This window comes from Protobothrops mucrosquamatus, unplaced genomic scaffold (assembly GCF_001527695.2).
Source record: "Protobothrops mucrosquamatus isolate PMUCROS unplaced genomic scaffold, P.Mucros_1.0 scaffold31, whole genome shotgun sequence".
In the NCBI taxonomy this organism is placed as follows: Eukaryota; Metazoa; Chordata; class Lepidosauria; order Squamata; family Viperidae; genus Protobothrops; species Protobothrops mucrosquamatus.
The window spans coordinates 595200-610456 of NW_015386415.1; the positions used below are offsets into that span (position 1 = coordinate 595200).

At 51.4% G+C, this 15257-nt stretch overlaps 2 protein-coding genes across 2 annotated transcripts; one reads left to right on the top strand and one right to left on the bottom strand.

The window, feature by feature from the left end:
• Positions 1 to 95: 95 nt before the first annotated feature.
• NUDT18 (nudix hydrolase 18) lies at positions 96 to 1840 on the top strand. Its single transcript, XM_015811114.1, has 3 exons — positions 96 to 227; positions 331 to 544; positions 988 to 1840. Exons 1-3 carry the CDS (start codon positions 96 to 98, stop codon positions 1596 to 1598), a joined length of 957 nt encoding a protein of 318 aa, XP_015666600.1. The 3' UTR covers positions 1599 to 1840.
• A 994-nt stretch (positions 1841 to 2834) lies between these two features.
• Positions 2835 to 15244, bottom strand: FAM160B2 (family with sequence similarity 160 member B2). Its single transcript, XM_015811137.2, has 16 exons — positions 15175 to 15244; positions 14833 to 15002; positions 12847 to 12951; positions 12551 to 12673; positions 11570 to 11743; positions 11230 to 11426; positions 9875 to 9986; positions 9669 to 9745; positions 9361 to 9565; positions 8776 to 8945; positions 8130 to 8270; positions 6207 to 6297; positions 4251 to 4394; positions 3777 to 3917; positions 3509 to 3612; positions 2835 to 3076 (listed from the first exon to the last, which is right to left on the bottom strand). Exons 2-16 carry the CDS (start codon positions 14950 to 14952, stop codon positions 2938 to 2940), a joined length of 2043 nt encoding a protein of 680 aa, XP_015666623.1. The 5' UTR covers positions 14953 to 15002; positions 15175 to 15244; the 3' UTR covers positions 2835 to 2937.
• Between the last annotated feature and the right edge of the window lie 13 nt (positions 15245 to 15257).

The following is a 15257-nucleotide window of genomic DNA, read 5'->3' on the forward strand; positions in this document are numbered from 1 at the left end:
CCGCGCCGCCTCCAGCCCGTCTCTTCCGAGGGGGGGGGGACGCCCGGGGGGGCGGGGCTTCCGCGCGGGCGACGCAACGGCCTCCGGGCGGCGGGATGGCGGCCGAGGAGCTGCGGGCGCTGCTCGGCGGGAAGGGCTGGCCGGTGCCGGAGGCGGGCGGCTCCGAGCCGGCGCGCCTGCGGGGCAACGTCTGCTACGTGGTGCTGGCGGTGCTGCTCAACGAGAAGGTCCGCGGAGGCCGCCCCCCGCCCGCCCCCCCGCGCGGCGCCCGCGGGCCGCCCATTGACGACCCCTTCTCTCTCCCCCTCCCCCCCCGGCGCCCGGGCGCAGAACGAGGTGCTGGTGATGCAGGAGGCCAAGCGCGAGTGCTACGGGAGCTGGTACCTGCCGGCCGGCCGGATGGAGCCCCGCGAGACGGTGGTGGAGGCCGTGCGGCGGGAGGTGCAGGAGGAGACGGGGCTGCAGTGCCGGCCGCTCACGCTGCTGGCGGTGGAGGAGCGCGGCCCCGCCTGGATCCGCTTCGTCTTCCTCGCCCGGCCCACCGGTGGGGGCGCCCGGCCCGGGGACGCGCGAGGGGGCGGGCTCGCCGGCTCCGCTGCAGGTCGCTCCCCTGGGGGCGGCGGGGGCGGCGTGGGAGGGGGCGATCCGCCGGCTGGAGCGAACGCACGAGCCGCCCCCCCCGACTGGCGGGGTGGGAGGTGTGCAGCCCCTGGGGGGGTTTTCAGTTGTTCCCAAGGGGAGGTTTTTCCCCCGGCCGGAGCCCTGGAAGGCGGCCTCTCCTTCGAGTCCGCGGGCTCCCAAAACGCTTCTCCGTTTGAGGGTTTTCCCCTCCGCAGCTGCATAAAGGTTGGCGCGCCTCCTCCCGCCGCAGCTCCCGCTTTGCTTCCCCGCCCTGGCCTCGACCTCCTGCCGCGACCGAGCGCGCCCCGGCCCTTGGATCGAGCCCGGCCGGGCGCGGCTCCCTAGCGCTGCTGTTCCTCTCTCTAGGCGGGACGCTGAAGAGGCCGCGGCAGGCGGACGCGGAGTCCCTGCAGGCGCTGTGGTGGGACCGGGAGAGCCCCGCCCTGCCGCTCCGCTCGCGGGACATCCTGCCCTTGATGGACCTGGCGCTGCAGTACCGCGCCAGCCCCCGCCACCCCCCCGTCCTGCCGCTGGAGCTGCCCTGCGCCTCGGTTTGCCAGAGGCTCCTGCTCGTCTTCACCGGCAGCGACGACTCCTTATGGGTGCTGCTGGAAACCACCGGGGCGCCGCACCTGCCCGTGGCGGTCAGCAGCCTGGCTCCCTCGAAGTCAGGCCAGAGGCTCCGGGCAGCCGTCCAGCCGCTGCTCCAGAAATGCACGGCCCGGCCTGAAGCGGCCGTCCGCCTCCAGGGCTTACTCGGCCTGCAGCACCTGGGCAAGGACCCGGGGCAAAGCGACGGCGTCTGCTTCAACGTGGTGGCCACAGTCGGCAGCGACGGCCCGCAGCAGCAACAGGAGGCGGCCCCACCGGCATTGCAGGAGCCGGCCTTCACCTGGTGGGAGGTGGAAGACGCAGCCCTGAAGAGCCAGGTGCTCCAAAGGCTTCGCACCGCTGCTTTTCTCCCCATTTACAGTTAGCTTCTCCCAGCCGAGGGCTGCGCCAGAAATGGAAGCCCCCCCGAGTTCTGGCTGGGATAGCAACGCCCCGAGGCCACCGGACGCAGAGCAGGTCTGGGATGCCTCTTTTCCAAATGATGCTATTCTACCCACCCCTGCTGAATGCAAGGTGGGCAGGGAAGACCAAGCAGTCCTGGCAGCCTTTGGTACATTTACAGCTATTAATACACAGCTGAATTAATAAATACATTTATTTCATTGTGGCTCTGCTGTGTTTCTTGAAGGAAGAATGTAAGATCGAAAAAGGTTCCCAGACATTCATTTATTAGAGCACAAGCCGTCTTTCCTCCAGGGGCTCAAACCGATGTTGCCACAGGCTCTGCTCAGCAAGTCTGGCAAAGGCAGGTTTCTCTGTTCCATCTTCATTTTGGGCCAAAGATCAGCTCGCTGCAGAGACCAAGGCAACATGCCAAGACAGAACAGCACCTCCAGACCTCCTTCCTCCAGCATATTTATAGACTAGGAGAACTTTGCAACAGTCCTAGGAATGAGATGGTAGGAGAGGCTTCCATTATCTCACCACAGCAAGCTCTGGGTACAAAAGGAAACCAGGGATCAAGTAGCCTGGCAGGATTAATCTTTAGACTGATGGAAGATATTGCAAAAAATAAGTCCTGGCACAGAACCTTCAGCTGAGTACACATGCCAAGAAAAGTGGGTGAGAAGAGGGTCACTTAGCTAGACAGCCCCACGGAGAGAACTACAGTACAGGCTCTGGACAGGAGCCTTCCTCTTTTGGCCTGGGCTGCATTTAGAGATGATCATGACTGAAATAAGAGTAGCAAACATAAATGGAGGCAAAGCTGTAGCAAGAGATTCCCAAATCCATGCACCACAGAAAACTCCTCTTTTACAAGGACCTCCATGATTTCATCCCAATGGCTAAAATAAGCTGAAAACAGCCCTATCTTGCTAGTATTTTTAGAAGATAAAATCCAGATGCTTTATCTGGATCTTTTTGTTCTTGGCAATAGGCAGTAGGCCAAGAAAAAGGACAAGGCTCTGGATGGCAAGCTGGGTCAGGCGCCAGAAGGCAGGCAGCCGGCCGCTGGCTCAACAAGGCCCCAGCATAATCAAGGGAGACGCATGCATTCCTCGGGAGGCCTGTGTCGCGGCTGCTGACGAAGCAACCAACTGCTTCTCATCCCAACGTCCCTCCTTATTTGAAGCCACTTTTATGCCAAGAACAAGGTGCTGCTGCTGCTTTTCTCTACACACAGGAAGTCAGCCAGGGTGTTGCTCTCAACTCCTGAAGGCCTCAAAGAGGCAGGGGAGCCAACGTGCCAGAGACCCAGACCTTTCAGCTGGGGGAAGGAGCGCACTGCTGACTCTGCCCAGGAGGGCCCTTGAGGGCAGACTTGACAAAGACGATGGCAGCCAGTTCTTTGCAGAATTCCTCCAGCACGATCACCCCCTCCAAGAGCATCTGGTGGCCAATCCTATAAAGAGATTGCATGCAAGACAAAAAAGGCAGTTTTCCTCCTCTTATCAGCTGCCTTTTCCTCCCCTGGCTGATTCTAGATAAGGCTTACAAAGGCCTCTGGGCAGGAGAGCAGGCTTAAGGCCCATCTGGTTATATCATTACTGCTCTTGCCTTTGCACTAGAGGCCTCAGGCAGGTCACTGCTGTTTGATCACAACTGCTGCCATCGAGATCAAAATAATAATCCCAGCTTCTCTGGGCCACAGTGGTTATAACGGTCTCTGTACAGCGTGCGGGAGGGGCAGCTTTGACTTGGGCACAATGCCATCAACTTCGGAAGTTGTGCAGGCAAGTGCCCGGAGGGGGCCTGAAAATGCTCCAGCCAAGCAAAAGCTGAGCTGTGACATGAACCAAAGGAAGAACCGCCCCGTCCTCTCTGCCCCACTTACGGGGGGTCATCTGGCACCAGCCCCATTAGCTTTTTCCGGACCAGCAGCAAGTTGGTGGAGAGGTCTGTGATCCGATGGGCTCTGTGCATCAGGCTGCTGATCACCTGGCAAGGGAGAAAGGGTAAAGAGGCTGGCAGAGGGAGCAGAGCTTCTTGGCTGCAGCAACAGCAGCCAGAGGGGACAGGGCTGGGCACCCCTTGAATCACCCGCGGAAGCTCACAGCACCCCGAGTTTCCCACCCTGGGCTTGGCACCAAGCCAAATGTTACCCTAATTAGCACCGAGAAGAGGGTCCTGCAGCCAGGGGCCAATGGGAGGTAGGGGTCCAGAAGGTACTCGTGGAGGTGAGGGTGAGGGAAGAGGGCCAAGCGAGACAGCACCGACGTCACCTGCAGATTCATTGCATAGGGCTGCCGTGGGGAAGAGGGAGAGGGAGGGAGGGAGGGAGGGAGGGAGGGAGAGAGAGAGAGAGAGAAATCCAGTGTTTCATTCACAATCTGCCACTGGTAGCAGGTTCCATCAACCGCCCACGAGAAAAGGGAGCAGAAGGAAGCTGCTGCCTGCGATACATGCCCCGTACAAGGGTTGCACTGCGCCATGTTCCTCAACTAGGAAAGGCAGGAGTACAGGCCTGGAGTGTCCCAGGACCCCTTGAAGCTACCTCCCTGCAACCAATGGGGGCCTCTTCCTGCCTTGCTGTCACTAGGGCACCCTCTCCCAGGCTGCTTCCCTCAGGATCCCACCTGGTGTAAGATCTGGGCCAGCCGATCAAAGAGCACCTGCAGGAAAGGACCCTCATAAAACCGGGGTCCCGCAGGGCTGCTCTTCTGGGGCAGCTGAGCCTCGGGCCACGTCCAGCACGCAACATTCGCACAGCATTCTTGAAACTGCAAGAAGACAGAATTGGTTTATTTGATGATATAATGGTTTATCTCTGGTGATAATGGTTTTGACTGAGATTGGATGATAATAGTTCTTCTGGAAATGTTTAATTGGGTGTCATTGATTAATTTGTAATGTTATCTTTTACAATGCTTAAATTTTTACTTGGGATTGGGTTTTGATTATTTGAAGAGAGAGATTGGAGGAATTTGCTTAAGCGGAAATGAGATATATTTAAGTATGTTTTTCTATTAACCCTTATTGGACTGGAGATGTTAATATTAACTACACTTGCTGGAGATGGGGAGGGAGAGTTTCTTCTTCTGGTTTTTAATTCATATAGTTTTATGGGGTTATGCATGTTTTAAAAAATTATATGTATATATGTAATAGTTCTGTATTAGGCTTCTGTATTATTATTGTTCAATTTTATTAACTCTTAATAAAATTATTGGGGGGGGAAACCTGGAATGACAATACACAGGTGAGTGTCGTCAGCATAACAAGTACACCTCACACCCAACAGGTAGCCTCTCCCAGAGGTTTCACGTAGACATAAAAAGGCACAGGGGGAAGACTGAGGCTGCAGCACCCCAAGTCAGCTAGACTAAAACATAACAAGAAACATACATGACAAGAGCTGCCTGCTAAGAAAGAGCAGAGCTGCTGTTGAGATTGTGCCTTACTGCCCAACCTCTGCAGGTCCTCCTCAGAAGGCAGAGGGACTGTGACTGCCATCAGGGGACACCCACCCTCCAAAAGCCAACCAAGACAAGCCCCACTTATATTTCTGTCTCCTGCCCAGGCCTGAAAGGATTTAGGAAGTTCATTTCCGCTAGAGCCCTCAGCTGGTAGAGCACACACCTCCTCCCTTTTTAAAAGGTTGCTGCACCATTTAAAAAAAAGGAACAGGTACAAGGAAGGGACCAGGAGACACAGCGCATTTCAGTCGTTGTTGAAAAGGACACCAAGTTCTAAGATGGTGGTGCCTGGATCGGCTGCATTGGCTCTTGAAGGTGAAACGTTTTGGGAGGGATATTAAGGGATATGGGCCACCTGATCAGGAAGGTTTTAATGTTTGAGCAACGTGGTGCAACTAAGGTGATATACGACATACGACCGACAATCTTTGCTGGCATGGTGAGTTTCTAGCTGTTTCAGAACCGTTGGTGAGACCGTTAAAAGTCGTTGGCGCTGTTTGAAATTGTTCTGCTGGCAGCAAGACCTGACTGCTGGCCCAGCGACGGATTCTATTGCAAATAAGGGCTGTTTCCAAAGGAGGCCGGGGAGGAGAGGTCCCGGGGCTTATGGAGCCAAGGAACTGGATGAGGCTGTCGGCAGGCCCAGAGGAAGGGAGAGAGGCTTTGGGGGGAGTTGATGCGGCGGCAGTGTTCTCCAGGGGCGAAAAGAAGCGAGGCCTCTTTAAGGAAAAGGTGGAAGAGACAGGATCAGAAAAAGGAAAGGAGGCGAGGTTGTCGTGCAGGAATACAAGCTAATTTGAGGGCTAATCCTCATGGAGCTCCGTTTCCATCTGTCCTGTTTGCCATCGTTCGCTCCCTGGAGACTAAAATGGAAGATCTGTAACTTGAGCTGGCCACGAGCAAGGAGTGTATATCGGAGGTGGTGACCCTTTGAGAGCTGTATGCAACGAAATTTCATTTTGATGTATGCCGATTGGTGTACTTTCAAAGTGACAATAAAGTTGTTGTTGTTATTATTATCATCATCGTTATAATTAACACTGGACCACTGGAGTTCAGAAAAACAAATCAACTGCTTATTTAGGATGCAGGATAGGAGGGTATCAAAGGACTCACCAGTACTTTAGCATCATGGACGTAAGTGTCATATCCCGCCTCCTCCAGACAAGCGGAGGTCTTCACCTCACTTGGTACTAGGCAAAGGAAGCTGGGTAAAAAAAAAAAACACGAAGAAGATGGTGGTCGGAGCTCTGCAGAACTGTGCTTTCTGCCTGGTCGCCCTTCATCCTTTCTGGCCAAGTAGAGAAGCCCATTTTGACCTGAGCTATGTTCCCACCATGCCCCGAAGGTGGCTTGCTTTGGGCTCCCTGTTCCCTGATCCCGCACCTCTGTTCATTTCCCCCTGGATAAAATCTCCAGGCTGAATGACAACCAAGCCGTGTGACACGCATGCCAGAGGTGCTTTGCCTTAGTCAGCTCTACAGAAGAGGCTGGGTTTTCTGCCTGCCTTCTGCCTTCAGTCCTTTTGGCTGCCAAGCAATTTGCAACTGCCCTCCTCAGAGTTGCTTGCAAAGCCCCAGGGAGTTGAGCCAGAGTTTGAGAAACACTGGCTTCGACAAATGGTTACAAAAGCTGATGGAGTTAGCAGAGATGGCTAAATTGACTGTTTTAATAAAAGAAAAGAATGTAAGTACTTTTGTTTCTACTTGGAGACCACTTCTGGACTTTGTGCTTGAGGTAGAAAAAAAAGGATACTATGATATTGGGTATTACTGATTAGACTGATTTGTTGATATAGAAATGGCTAGTTCAGTGGTAGCGAACCTACCGCATGGGTGCCAGAGGCAGCACTCAGAGCCCTCTCTGTGGGCATGCGCACTGTCGCCCCAGTCCTAGGCCTTCAGCTGGGTTTTATAAAACCTTTTCGCTTTAGGCCTCCGCCGCCGTGTGCAAAAAAAAAAAAAAGGTTCAATCAGTCAATTTCAACTTCTCGCGGGAAAAAAAAAGATCTTGCAAAGTTGGAATTGATTGATTGAACTTTTTAGTCCCACCCAGTCTGCCATTACCACCGCAGCGACACCCACCCAATGGACCACGCCCACCCAATTGGCCACACCCAGCCAATGGGCCACACCCACTGGCACTCGATGATGCATAAGTGGGTTTTGGGTTGCAGTTTGGGCACTCAGTCTCTAAAACGTTCGCCATCACTGGGCTAGTTCATACTATTATAGAAATGTAAAAAGTTGAGATTCGATCTTAATGACTTATTTTCCTGCAACAGAAGGAGTCGGAAGTCAACGCCTTTTGTTTCTTTCCCTCCCCTTCTCCACACTTTTTCATTTTCCTTTCCCCTACTGTTGTCCCTTACTATTTGCTTTTGTATTTTCATATTTTATGTTATAAATGAATAACTAAGATGATCCAAGGCCTGGAGACTAAAACATATAACGGCTCCAGGGCTTGGGTTTGGCTAGTGAAGTCTAAAGAAAAGAAGAAACGGGCGACATGATAGCAGTATTCCAATATCTGAGGGGCTGCCACAACTATTCAAACTATTCTCCAAAGCACCAGAGGGCAGGACAAGAAACAATGGTTGGAAACTGACCAAAGAGAGAAGCAACCTAGAATTAAGGAGAAACTTCCTAACAGTGAGGACAATTAACCAGTGGAACAGCTTTGCCTTCAGAAGTTGTGGGTGCTTCATCACTGGAAGTTTTTAAGAAGAGACTAGACGGTCACTTTTCTGAAATGGTATAGGTTCTTTTGCTTGAGCGGGGGGCTGGACTAGAAGACCTCCAAGGTGCTATTCTACCAGACATAGGTTAAGAACTACCTGTAGACCAAACTGGCTCTTTCACAAGCTTATGCATAATACACTCTTACACAACACCCGATGTTCATAGAGGCAGAGCCCCAAACTCGGTAACTTAGGCAGTGCATCTCAACCATCTTGTATATAGTGGTCTTGCATCTTCCTAACCCAAACAGGGATGCAAGCAACTGCTACTCCCTGCCGCTGCTCTACCGAAGCCGTACCTGCTGACTGCCTCCTTCACATCCACAGGCCCCGCTGGCTGGCCAGGCCCTTCCTTTGGAGCCAAGGTGGCTGGCTTGCTTGGCCTCTGGGGCTCGGCTGCTGGGAGCCCATCTGCAAAGTAAGGATCTTCTTCTAGGTCTCTGCAGAGATAGGAACAGGCCAGCCTTGACCATGTTTTCAAAGTTACAAGCTATACTTTCACTTAAATGAGCAAAAACACGATATTCAATGACAAAGACCAACTTCAATACTGCTGCCTCAGGAAAGGGGAACTGACAGGTAACATGTGCCGGTTTGTGAATCAGCCCTGGGATCCAGGCCCATCAGCTGCTGCTGGAGCACAAAGACGATGAGATCAGCCCAATCCAACAGGACCAAAGGAGGTCCTCCCTCCCCTTCTCTCCTCTTTCGCCCCTGCCCCACTGCCTTAAGACTGTAAGCGAGAGGGAAGGCTCTGCGCTTCTTGTGGGGAACTGTAAACAAATGCCAACACTGTATCACAGGAACCAAAAAATGATTTCAATCTATCAAAAACGGCTCATCTTAATAAAAAGTGTCAGCCTGGTGCTAAGAAGAGACTTTTCCTCATCACTTGCGAACGTAGAGGTCACCAAGGGCCATCTGCTCCTTCCCCAAGTCACTTACAGCCCCTCTTCACAAAACTCTTGTTCAGGGACGGCAAGATCTTCCTGACCAGGTGGACTTCTCAAGATGTAGCTGCGCTCCTCCAGATGGCACAGCACCAGGCTCTGCAAGATGCGCTGGTCAGGAAGCCAAAGCAGCTCCTCAAACAACCGTAGGGTGGCCATGCTGATCTGCAGCAAGGAGGAGAGTGTGAACACCTAGCTGTCTCCCCATGCCCTGCTACAGTTTAAGTCAACAGCAAGGTCTGGGGCACTGGGGGAAACTGGAGTCTAGAGTTAGGCCACAACTCCCCAAAGTTCCCAATTCTCAAGCAAAAAGCACAGTAGACTACGGTTAAGACCCCCCCACCCCCACCCCCAGAAGGGCTTCCATTTCCTTGCTGATCCTGGGAACTTTGAAGCTGCCACAGAACTCAAATGGAAAACTCAGCTCCCATTTCGAAGTATCAGGGCCTCAGTGAGGAGGAAAGGCTGCTCTGCAGGTGCTATCAGGTACCTGTGGCAGAGCTAATTCCAGGCATTCAAACTATCGACGGCTTACGCTGCAGTTCTTGCGGAAGGGACACAGGATTGGCAGGAGGCTCACCTCATCAGACGGATGGCTGCAGTTCTCAATCAGCCGTGAGCAGAGGCTGGGGCTCTGTGGCCGCCAGGCTGAATCGCTGGGCCTGACGGGATCCATTTCTGCTCCCAGCAGAAACCCAGCCAGCTGCTGGAGGAGGGCAGGAGCGTGAATCCGTCTCGCCAGGCCCGTCAGGATGGCCACTGAAAAGAGAATCCCAGAGTCTGACCTGCCAAGAAAGGACCCACTGAGCAAAAGAGGGCTGTGCTTCCCGTCAGAATCCCCTGGCGATGCGACACGTGCAGTCAAGGGTCCACTCAGCCCACACTCACATCTGCAAGAGTTGAGGCCGCAAGGTTTCCAGGAAGAGCCTCCGCCCCACAGTCGTGCTCAGGGCATCTCCGACAACCTGATGGGGTGCAAGGCCACCATTAGTCACTCCTCCCATTCCACCACACCCCAGCTAGGCGTCCCCTGCCTTGGGGCCACGGAAGAAGAGGAAAAGGGCACAGAGAGAAGAGGGGGAAAGGTTTCTTACGGGATGAGCCTGCTTCACGAGACGGTCACAAAAATCCAGCCAATCAAAGAAAGACTCTAGGGTGTGCTCTCCTGGGAAGGAGCTTTCCTCCACTGAGGCGTCACTCTGGAGCCTGCAAGTTCAAAAGAGAGGAGGCTCAACCCAGGGACACCTGATCACCCCGGCATCCTTGTGCTGCGAAGGGGAGAAGAGGAACCAAACTCAGAGAAATGGAGGACAGAAAGGGGTTTTCATACTCATGTTTGCCATGCTTGCCAATATATTCCTCCCTATAAGTGCATTTGTGTGGCTAACCCTGAGTCATTCTACTAAGGTATCTTTGCACTCCCTGTCTGATCTCAAACCACTACATTACACAATTGGTCCAAGTAGCCCTTCCTTCAAATCCAGGGCCCTCCTGCTTGGATTTGCAGCAGGGATAAGCTGCAAGAGGCAAACCGGAAAGACGGGAACACCTTGAGCGGGTGACAGTGTAATCTGTCTTCCAACGTAATGCTGCAGGTCTTTGTAAGCAGCATGAATCTACTTGTTATCCCGCCTCTTGAACAGGAAAAAACAAAAACCAATCGGGTCAGTTATTATTTAATGGAGCCACAGGTAGCCTTAAAGAAAGTGGGCACAACTAGCGTATATATAGGTAGTCCTCAACCTATGACAGCAATTGGCACCAGAATTTCTGTTGCTTAGCGATGCAGTCATAAAGTGCAAACACCTCACTTAGCAGCACCAATCCCTGCACTCCGGGTTGCTGTCATTAACTGAATTCCACACTCAGATGAGGCAACCTCTTGCCAGCTTCCCACAACCAGAGTCGGTGGGGAAACTGGCAGGAAGTTGCAAGTCCAAGGCAGGCCCAAAGGTAAGTGGTTGCTGCTGGGTTAGGGACAGAGCCAGGGGAGGCATCCCGAGGGCGAAGGGGGTAGGTAAGAGTGTGCAAGAGTCACAGGGAGGGTCAAGGAGAGTAGGCGACTGTGCAGCGAGGATCAGGGAAGGAATAGCTGAAAGGTGGGGCACAGGCTGGAGAGGGTGTGAGTGTGCAAGAGGTGCAACATGGGTCACGGAGGGTGCACAGGGTTAGACCAGGACGCAGCATGAATTGGGAAGGGTGTGCAAGGAGGTAAAAAGGGTGTCACACAGATCAGGCAGGAGCCAAGAGGATGCAAGGTGGTGCGAATTGGGGAGAAGGTGCGAAAGTGCAGGGTGGGTTGAGGAACGCACAGGGAGGGTTTGGGTCAGGGAGGATGTGTGGGGTGTACAAGAGGTGCGGTGAGAGGTTGGGAGGGCTGAGTGAGTAGCAGAAGTGTGAAAATCTCAGGGGCAGAGATTGTGGGCTCAACATGTCAACGGCCTTGTACCTGCATGGGACGGGTGGAAGCCTGGTAACATCGGCAGGCTTGATGGTAACAGGGATGGCCTTGTACAGAGAGCAGAGATAGTCGGGTAGCAGAAGGCACAGCATGCTGTCTTGGGCCAAGGCCTGGGCAGCGGTTGGATGGTCCACCCTGGTAAGAAGCAGTAGGTTCTCCTGGGCTTTTAGCACAACCTTCTTGTTCTGCAAGGAGGAAAAATAATACCGTTCCTGCCAAATGTCCCCCTCCTATACTCCGTGTGTGGAAGGAAAGAGTTAGGCAGAGACAAGCTCATCCCATCTGCTCTTCACGTGCCCCAGGGCTCTCAGCACCGGTTATGTCATACCTTGCTCTTACATAAGCCAATTAGAGCAGTCACCAAATTCAGCATGGAGGCAGCAGGGTCCCCGAGTGGTTTCTCTGGAATCAGCCCTCCACCCCGTTCTTCAGAGGAGGGCAGGGTCTGGCCAGAGGTCGTGCTTGGCTTGGCTGCCAATCCCAGGGAACCAACATTCTGGCCCTTGAAGGCAAAGAGGAGAGGAAGGAGAGTTCAGGCCAGATCAATTTCCATTGATAAATCAATATTGGTTCTAATTTTAGAACTCTTATAGCTGTTTTTATATTTAACTTTTTATCATTAGTAAGCCACTCAGAGCCGCCTTAGCAGTGAAATGAATGGCATATACATTTAATAAATAAATGAATACAAATGAGCGCAGCAAGATATATCATCCTGGTTTTGCAAGAATAATTGGACATAACAAACCCTCCAAACAAAAAGGACCAGTTCTATTTCCTAAGACAAATTATCCAGTAATCTTGAATCCCTACAACCAAAGGGGGGGGGGAATCAGGCAATTCGAGACAGAATGCATATGCTGAGAAAACATCTAGTTATTCCTGCACAGAAGAGTCAGGGAACACAAAAATCCAGTAAAAGTCTTTTCAGAACTTTCCAGAAAGCAGGCAGCAACAGTTAAACAGCCTTTCTAATCCCATTCTCAGTTGCACAGCTGTTATGCCCTCTGAAGTGCATCCTTTGGCGCTGCCTAAGGCTCCCGCTGCAGGAGCAGGAGGCGCTAAACGGGGGATCAGAAAGACAGGACAAGAGTGAGAAAGAAACAAATGATTTGCCTTGACTCCCTTTGGTATAAGAGCGAGCGAAGGAAGAGGAAATGCTGTCAGGCATTCTAAGTTCAGTTGTTACAACCTGTTTCAATAAAATACAATTCTAGTTATTTCTTGTGATGTTCGTTTCCTGACCCGGCCTAGCCTGGCAGGGCTACACACCGTGTGAAAAGGATCGGCACACCCAGCAATCCCTTACCTCTAGGATGTGTGGTAGCAGAGCAGGTTCCTGCCTGATTTTGGTACATAGAACAGCAACAAACTGCAGCGCTTCCTTCTCGAGCTCAGGGCCTAATGCATCCCCCTGAAGCTGAAGAAGTTTCTGCAAAAAGATTGAAAGGTGGGGCAAAATCAGCAAATACAGAGATGCTTTAGAAATATTTTAAACTGGACACATTTTCAAGTCACTAAGAAGTAGCTCCCTTGATAGAACGGTGCTTTCGCTTTATCTTCAAAATGGATGCAAATTGCTGAGCTCCTTAAAAAGGCCCTCACCTGAACAGGCCGGTAAACATTGAAGTAATGCAAGAGAGGGCTCTGCATCTGCCCCAGCAGGCGACTGAAAAAGAGAAGCACCTGTGACCTCATTCCTGGAGGATACTGTAGGAAGCAGAGAAACAAGGCTCAGATTAGGAAAAGTTCCTTAAAGCTTTCCATTAAAAATGTCCATCAAAGACTACATTACTTGACTATCTTGAATGCTAATGGAACACAGTGATAGTCTGAACATTAAACTGAAAAACAAGCATCAGGATGTAGGTACGGGTCAAGTACAATCTATTGCAGAATAATTGTTATCAGTCCTATGGTTCTGAAGTAATTTCTTGTCGGTTTCCTAATATATGATTTAGGGGCCATCTTGCACAAATGTGAATTGTAAGACCTGCTCCAACTTAAGACTTTTAAGAAAGACCTCAACTCCATTTGGCTGAAGTGATAGGCTCTGTTACTAAAGTTAAGTAGTTGCAGCGAAATTGAAGCTAGATCTGAGTATTCCCATGCAAAGCTTACACTTTTCCCCCCTTTCCCTGGCTGTCTCCTCTGACCAGTCCATCAGTGTCCAATAGTATGCCCTTTTGATGTTTTGGGAACCACTTTGATGCTTGGCACTGCTTGATATAGTTTCCAATTCTATTCCCAGGACAGGTGTCCTTGGCGGCCGGCTTATTCTAATTTAGCACCTCTGGTTCTTGTCAGCCTGTCTCTCCCCTCTCCATTTATCTTCCCATTCCCACGCCCTAACTTTACTTCCTAAATTCCTGTCCCCTCCTCACGTTTTATAGCAGGAAAGGGAACTCATCAAATTTGCAGACAACATCAAGCTGGCAGGAATAGACTGGCTTAAGATACAGAAGGATCTTGAACATTGGGCCTTATCTAACAAAATAAAATTCAATGGTGAAAAAAGTAAGGATCTACATTTGGGCAAGAAAAAATAGTATAGTATCGATGGTACCTGGCTCAATAGTAGTAACTGTGAGAGGGATCTTGGAGTCATTTAAATATGAGCCAGCAGTGTTCTGTTGCTGCCAAAAAAGCCAACACAGTGCTAGGCTGCATTAACAGAGGGATAGAATCAAGATCACGTGAAGTGTTAATACCACTTTACAATGCCTTGGTAAGGCCACACTTGGAATACTGCATCCAGTTTTGGTCACCACGATGTAAAAAAGATGTTGAGACTCTAGAAAGAATGTAGAGAAGAGCAACAAAGATAGTTAGGGGACTGGAGGCTAAAACAAGAACGGTTGCTGGAATTGGGTATTTTTAGTTTAATGAAAAGAAGGCTTAGGGGTGACATGATAGCAGTGTTCCAATATCTCAGGGGCTGCCACAAAGAAGAGGGGGTCAACCTGTTCTCCTAAGCAACTGAAGGCAGGACAAGAAGCAACGGATGGAAACTAATCAAGGAGAGAAACAACCTAGAACTAAGAAATTTCCTGACAGAACAATTAATCAGTGGAACAACTTGCATCCAGAAGTTGTGAATACTCCAACACTTAGTTTTTAAGAAGAGATTGGATAATCATTTGTCTGAAATGGTATAGCGTTTCCTGCCTGAGCAGGGGGTTGGACTAGACCTCCAAGGTTCCTTCCAACTCTGTTATTCATCTGACTCAAAGGATGCCAGTGAAACAAAGAAGCTGAAGATGGCAGACCTGACATTATCTTACTTTGATAAATGAAATTAGTACAAATAAGACTTTTTAAAGCAAATAGACAAAAATGCAAATAAAGCCACAGTAAAAGATTTATCTTCATGATTTATTTGGAAGAAGAATGACCTATATTTAGGTATAGAATCTCTAAAGAGAAATGAATTTGGAAATTATGCCAAAGAGGCCAGAATAAGAAAGGGGTATTTCCAATTAGGTAAAGGAGTGTCTGAGTTATGACTGGAAAAGTCCTCAGGAAAGACCTCGAACCCCCCAAATTGTGCCCCTGTCATTCCTGAGAAAAGGGAGGCACAAGAGGAACCACCTCTGCTTTCCCCAGAGTGCTGAGTGTCTCCAGGATTTTGTGTTGCAGCAAGTATTCCAGGCAGGGTCCCGTCTCCCCTTCCTGCTGTTGCTTCTCCTCGTAGACCAGGATGTCCAGCATCTGTTTTAAGCGCCAGGGAATGTCCGTCTGCTTCGCCGACTTGTTTTCATCTTGGGGAAAGACGGAACGTCAGCAGCAGCAGCAGCAGATTTGGCCGTTCTTAAAAATCACCGCTAACGGCTTTGCCCTCCGCCGCCAAATACTCGGCAGCAGAGCCCCTCGCCCCCCCCCCCGCCTTTCGGACCGCTAGGAAGTCGCAGGGCCGGAGCCAGAGCCTCCCACCTGGGGCCTCCAGGTAATGGTGGGTGACGCCCTTCCAGTGCTCCGTGAAGGCGGCCGGGAGATCGAGGCGCGGCTCCTCCTGC

Excerpts from the sequence above, each read along its gene's own strand:
- NUDT18 (XM_015811114.1), top strand. The coding sequence starts at position 96 with ATGGCGGCCGAGGAGCTGCGGGCGCTGCTCGGCGGGAAGGGCTGGCCG. Across the intron at positions 228-330 it reads CGGTGCTGCTCAACGAGAAG|AACGAGGTGCTGGTGATGCA; the intron begins GTCCGCGGAGGC and ends GCCCGGGCGCAG. Across the intron at positions 545-987 it reads CTTCCTCGCCCGGCCCACCG|GCGGGACGCTGAAGAGGCCG; the intron begins GTGGGGGCGCCC and ends TCCTCTCTCTAG.
- FAM160B2 (XM_015811137.2), bottom strand. The coding sequence starts at position 14,952 with ATGCTGGACATCCTGGTCTACGAGGAGAAGCAACAGCAGGAAGGGGAG. Across the intron at positions 9,987-11,229 it reads CTTCCACCCGTCCCATGCAG|GCTCCAGAGTGACGCCTCAG; the intron begins GTACAAGGCCGT and ends TTGAACTTGCAG. Across the intron at positions 8,271-8,775 it reads GAGTTTTGTGAAGAGGGGCT|AGACCTAGAAGAAGATCCTT; the intron begins GTAAGTGACTTG and ends CTATCTCTGCAG.